Here is a 6000-nt window from a genome sequence, read left to right as displayed (position 1 = left end):
ATAGCCATTACGCTAACTGTGGGTTCCCTTTTTTTTTTTTTTTTTTTGATGATAGCAATTCTAAGTTGACTGAGATCATGTCTCATCGTGGCTAAAGAGGATTTTTTTTAATGTTCCCAATACAAAATAATGATAAATGTTTGAGCTGATTAATATTCTAGTTATCAGTTTGATTGTTATATTTTATGCTGAAAAGTTATTCTATACCTCATTGTATGTTGATTAAAACCAAAAGAAATAAGAGAAGGGCCAACAGACGATATGGAGGTAAGGGAAGGGGCTACATTGGGCTGCTGGAAAAATTAGTCTCCACAGATTCTACAGGCCCAGTTAATTTTAAAATATCAGTTATTTGGACCAGCAGGTGGTGTGGAGGTTAAGGCAGCTCTATCCCACATAGCCAACTACGATTTGAATCCCAGATCTGGCAACTTGAAAATCACACTGGAGCACATGTGTATTTGAGCCCAAAGTCCTGAGAGAATGGAAGAGAGGGGATTGCAAAGTGGTCATCCCACCTGGGGAATGAATTCCTACTTTTCCTCTCTCTCTTTTATTCTCTCTCTCTGGTGAATGTACACACCCTATAGCAAAATTTAAAAAAAAAAAAAAAAGAGAGAGAGAAAATGACAAATAACAACAGCAAACTAAATGGGACTTTGTTTTCATCTCATGAACAATTTAGATGTGGCAGTCAACTCTTAACTTAAAATTTTAATTCAAGGGACCAGCAGTTGGCGTAATGGCTATGTCGCTGGGCTCCCATGTAGTTGACTGTGGTTTGAGTCCCGGACCCAGTGACTTAAACTCATGGCAGGTGCATGTGCATGCGTGCCCATGATCCCGAGAGGAGAATGGAGGAGAAGGGATTGTGGTGTGGCCATCCCTCCTGGGGGGTGATATCTTGCTGTCTCTCTGGCGAGTGCATGCACCCTATAGCAAAAACCTCTCAAAAAAAAATTTTTTTTTAAATTCAAGATCCCATTCAAGTTTTTTCTCTCCCTAGTCCCCTTCCAAAATATTCAAGTCAAGAGACAAATTGTTTTAGCTATCTCCTATCATCTGATCCTTTACCTGGGGTATAGAATTGGGATAAAAAAAGAGAGAGAGAGAAACATGTTTCTTAAGACAGTTTGGTAGGATAAGGTTAACTAGAGTTCCTTTTTGCTAGTATCTGCCTAGCTCTCTGAGGGTGTAATAAGCTCTGTTTATCTTTGGATCGTCTACATCTTATTTCCTATAGATAATCAAACGTTTGGGCTAAACTGAGGTATAAAATAGAAGTCATTTATTTACTTGCCTCCAGAATCTGTAACTTACATGAAAGGAGGAGACTTTTCTGCCACCTTACTTTGCTAGCCTTCCTTCACCTCTTTTTTTTTTGAGAGGTTTTTGCTATAGGGCATGTGCGCTCACCAGAAAGACAAAGAGAGAGACAGAGAGACAGAAAGCAAGAAATCACCCCCAAGAAGAGAGGACCACGCTGCAGTCCCTTCTGCTCCATTCTTCTCTTGAGATTTTGGGCACACATGCACACATGCCCAGCGTGAGTTTAAGCCACCGGGTCCGGGACTCGAATCGCAGTCGACTACGTGGGAGTAGTAGCTGGTCCCTCACCTCTAGTTCTTAAAACAATAATAGTCAGGGACCAGCGGATGCCATAATGATTATGTCGCTGGACTCCCACATGGTTGACCACGGTTCAAGTCCTGGACCTGGCGGATTAAAACTCACATCGGGCATGTGTGCATACATGCCCAAAATCCCAAGAGGAAAATGGAGATGAGATTATATTGTGGCCATCCCCCTGGGGGGTGATTTCTCCTTTCTGTCTCTCTGTCTCTTTCTGTCTCCCAGGTGAGCACACACATCCTATAGCAAAACTCTCTTAAAAAAAAAAAAAAAAGTCATTTCCTATGTATTACATATAATGTAGTAGGAGGTGAAAAAATGATTATTGGTCTTCACCCTAATTGGTCTAGTTAGGAAAATGGGACAAAAAATGAGAAAATATTTGAAGATTACAACATAGGTATAAAAAAAATCTGATCATCATTTCTCTGATCATGTTTCTATACCTACTTATTAGCTATTGTCTATGGTAGTCATTATTTATTAATATATATTTCTTTTTTCAAGAATTATTTTTTAAAAAGTTATTTATTTAATTTCATTTATTATTTTTTAATCCGACCAGAGTGAGAAAGGGAAACAAGAAAGCAAGCTGCAAGGTCTGGGACTCAAGTGGTAGTCAGCCAAGGTGGAATCCAGCACCTTTAACCATCACACCACCTGCTAGCCTCTAGTAATATATATTTCTAAGCAATTTTAAACTTCATTAGGGAATAAAGTAAAAACATTTATTGTATCCCTTCCTTTGAGGGCCCCAAATTGAGTCTGGATCGCATTAATGAAATATCTGAATACTTAAAAGATACAGTTTTCTCCTCTAAAATTGTAGTTTCATTATTATTTTTGACAAAAGAACATTTGTACATGAGTAATGACACTTTCTGTTTGATTCTAGATCATTCGGACTTTGAAGTTAACATTTGAGAATGAGTTGTCACAAGTTAGTTCTCTGAAACTAAGGAACCCTCCCAGGTGAGTTAAGTCATAATTCAGGAGACCATAGCAAGTTTAGAAATGTATTAGAGCTAAAACTTGTTAAAATAGCAAGCAATTATAAATTGAAAATTTTGTGTCAATAATGTTTCCAAAGTTAGCAGTCAAATTAAAATAAATATGACTTTATGATACATTAGTTTTTTTGTGTATGGTTTTTGTTTGTTTGTTTTTTTGTTATAAGGCTCATGGGCTTGCTGGAGAGAGGCAGACAGAGATGGGAGACGAGAAGTCTTTTCCTGAAAGATGCCCATGCTGCAATCCATTCTCCTCAATTCTTTCAGGATTTTGGGGATGCACACACAGGTGCCGAGTATAATTTTCAAGCCATCAGATCTGAGACTCAAACTCCAAAGTCTGCCATGTAAGGTCCAGTGCCTTAACTTCCATCCCATCTGCTGACCCAATGATATATTAGCTCTTTAAATCTTTTAAGTTAATTATTTTAATGTCAGCAACTGAATTTTATTTAGAGAAAGTAATAAACTTATATTAGAACATTTACTTATATATCAGCATTTTATTTTAGGTTGAATGTGGATTGCAGTAAGATCATCTGTATGTTCAACAATATGGGAAAATTTGAATTTGATGACTCAGCAAAGTAAGTATTTATAAGACTGGCAACATGTCATTAAAAGTACTCACATTATTGGGAACAGCAGTTAACGTAATGGCTATGTTGTTGGACTCCCATGTAGCCAACCGCGGATCGAGTTCCGGACCGGGTGGCTTAAACTCATGCTGGGTGCCTGTGCGTGCGTGCCCAAGATCCCGAGAGGAGAATGGAGGAGAAGGGATTGCGATGTGGTAATCCCACCGGGAGGTGATTTCTCGCTTCCTGTCTCTCTGTTTCTCTCTTTCTGGCAAGCTCACGCACCCTATAGCAAAAACCTCTCCAAAAAAAGAAAAAAAAAAATAAAGTGCTCACATTACCTAAAAGAAAAATTGATGTTTGGTATGATTCAAAAGCTAAAAATAAGAACCAGCAGATGGTGATAATGGTTATGTTGCTGGGCTTCCACATAGTTGACTATCGTTCAAGCCCTAGACCTTGAGGCTTAAACTCATGCTGGGAACATATGCATGTTCCCAAGGTCCCAAGAGGAGAATGGAAGAGAAGGGGTAGCAATGTGGCTGTCACCCTTGGGGGTGGTGGTGGTGGTGATTTCTCACTTTCTGACTTTCTGTCTCTCTCTTTCTAGTGAGCACACATGCTCTACAGCAAAAATCTCTCTATAAAACAAAACAAAACAAAAACAGAAAAGAAACAAAACATAAAAAGGGCAAGATAAATCCTATGGTATACCTGAGTTCTAGGTATATATTTTTTTTAACAAAGACCTAGAAGGGATCAGTATATACATGTGTCAAAATTTGAAATGTATTCAGTCAATAAGCATTGAACGTTGATTTTGTGCTTGGCACAAATATCCTAGATATTGAGGTATATGACAGAAATTATAATAAGTAGAGGAAGACAGACACAAACAATAAAATGCATAACTGCTATGATAATATGTGCAGAATTTAGTGGCACCGCATAGAGAGAGAATGATCAGTTCTTCCGCCTGTGCGTGCGTGCCCAAGATCCCGAGAGGAGAATGGAGGAGAAGGGATTGCGATGTGGTAATCCCACCGGGAGGTGATTTCTCGCTTCCTGTCTCTCTGTTTCTCTCTTTCTGGCAAGCTCACGCACCCTATAGCAAAAACCTCTCCAAAAAAAGAAAAAAAAAAATAAAGTGCTCACATTACCTAAAAGAAAAATTGATGTTTGGTATGATTCAAAAGCTAAAAATAAGAACCAGCAGATGGTGATAATGGTTATGTTGCTGGGCTTCCACATAGTTGACTATCGTTCAAGCCCTAGACCTTGAGGCTTAAACTCATGCTGGGAACATATGCATGTTCCCAAGGTCCCAAGAGGAGAATGGAAGAGAAGGGGTAGCAATGTGGCTGTCACCCTTGGGGGGGGTGGTGGTGGTGATTTCTCACTTTCTGACTTTCCGTCTCTCTCTTTCTAGTGAGCACACACGCTCTACAGCAAAAATCTCTCTATAAAACAAAACAAAACAAAAACAGAAAAGAAACAAAACATAAAAAGGGCAAGATAAATCCTATGGTATACCTGAGTTCTAGGTATATATTTTTTTTAACAAAGACCTAGAAGGGATCAGTATATACATGTGTCAAAATTTGAAATGTATTCAGTCAATAAGCATTGAACGTTGATTTTGTGCTTGGCACAAATATCCTAGATATTGAGGTATATGACAGAAATTATAATAAGTAGAGGAAGACAGACACAAACAATAAAATGCATAACTGCTATGATAATATGTGCAGAATTTAGTGGCACCGCATAGAGAGAGAATGATCAGTTCTTCCTGGGGTAACAGGAGACTGGAAAGAGATTTCATTTTCCCTTATCCATGAAAAATGAGTAGCAAGTAGAAAGGAAGACATGGGGTGTAGACGTCTTAGAAGTATATGGGTAATGTCAGCCACAGTGGTACACACTACTAAGGTGTTCTGCTGTGCCTGCTGGGACTACATGGAAGGCCTAGGTTTAATTCCCAGGTCAACCTAAAGCCTAGACATGGTTACATGTGCCTGTAATCTCAGAGATTCAGAGAAAATGAGATAGGAGGATTGTGAGTGCAAGACTAGCCTGGATAATACAGCAAGATTCTGTCTGAAAAAGAGCTGGGTATGGTGGCATATACCTATCCCAAAGAGAGAGAACCTGTCTTTAAAAAAAAAGAATATAGCATGCTATTTTAGGGAACTGCATACATAATTGTTCTTTATATCCAGAAGGGTACATACAGTCTAAATCCTAAAGACTTTGTATGCTGTGCTTAAACAGCTGTTTGAACTTTATTTACTAGATCCTCGATGTTTGATATGGTAGTTACTTAACCATGTGTGGTTATTTAGATATAAGTATAAATTAATTTAAACTAAATAAAATATTAAATTCAGTTTGTCAGGTCTACTAGCTACATTTCAAGTGCTCAGCAGCCAAATAGTGGTTAGTGGCAACTATCTTAGTTTATGCTGCTGTAAGAAACCAGGTAATGTACAAAGAACAGAAACTTAATTTCCTCATGATTCTGGTGCCTGGGGAATCTAAAATCAAGGTGCTGGTGGGTTCAGTGTCTAGTGAAGGTCCTGATTGTGCTTTTGGGATGGTACTTTGAACACTGTATCCTCATGAAGTGGAAGAAGGGGGATGGAAAGGCAAGAGGAACAAATTTGTCATCACATGGTAAAAGAGCAGAAGGTTTTTAGAAAGGGCCTAACCTTCCCTCCAGCCCTTTTATATGGCACTAATTGATTCATGTGGGCTTAATCACTTTCCAAAAGGCCCTA

General features: G+C 38.7%; 1 protein-coding gene across 4 annotated transcripts in view; it reads left to right on the top strand.

Annotated features, from left to right (window-relative positions):
• RNF17 (ring finger protein 17) overlaps positions 1-6000 on the top strand; it is a 153871-nt gene that overhangs the window by 33688 nt on the left and 114183 nt on the right. For all 4 annotated transcript variants that reach the window (XM_006146723.2, XM_006146722.2, XM_027771133.1 and 1 more), the window contains exons 8-9: positions 2528-2604; positions 3155-3229. In XM_006146723.2, the coding sequence (XP_006146785.1) occupies positions 2528-2604; positions 3155-3229 (152 nt within the window). The remainder of the gene's footprint in view (positions 1-2527; positions 2605-3154; positions 3230-6000) is intronic.

This window comes from Tupaia chinensis, unplaced genomic scaffold, assembly GCF_000334495.1.
Source record: "Tupaia chinensis unplaced genomic scaffold, TupChi_1.0 Scaffold000186_1, whole genome shotgun sequence".
NCBI lineage: Eukaryota > Metazoa > Chordata > Mammalia > Scandentia > Tupaiidae > Tupaia > Tupaia belangeri.
Note: the sequence above shows the minus strand (reverse complement) of the source record. Positions and strands in the feature narration are given on the sequence as shown.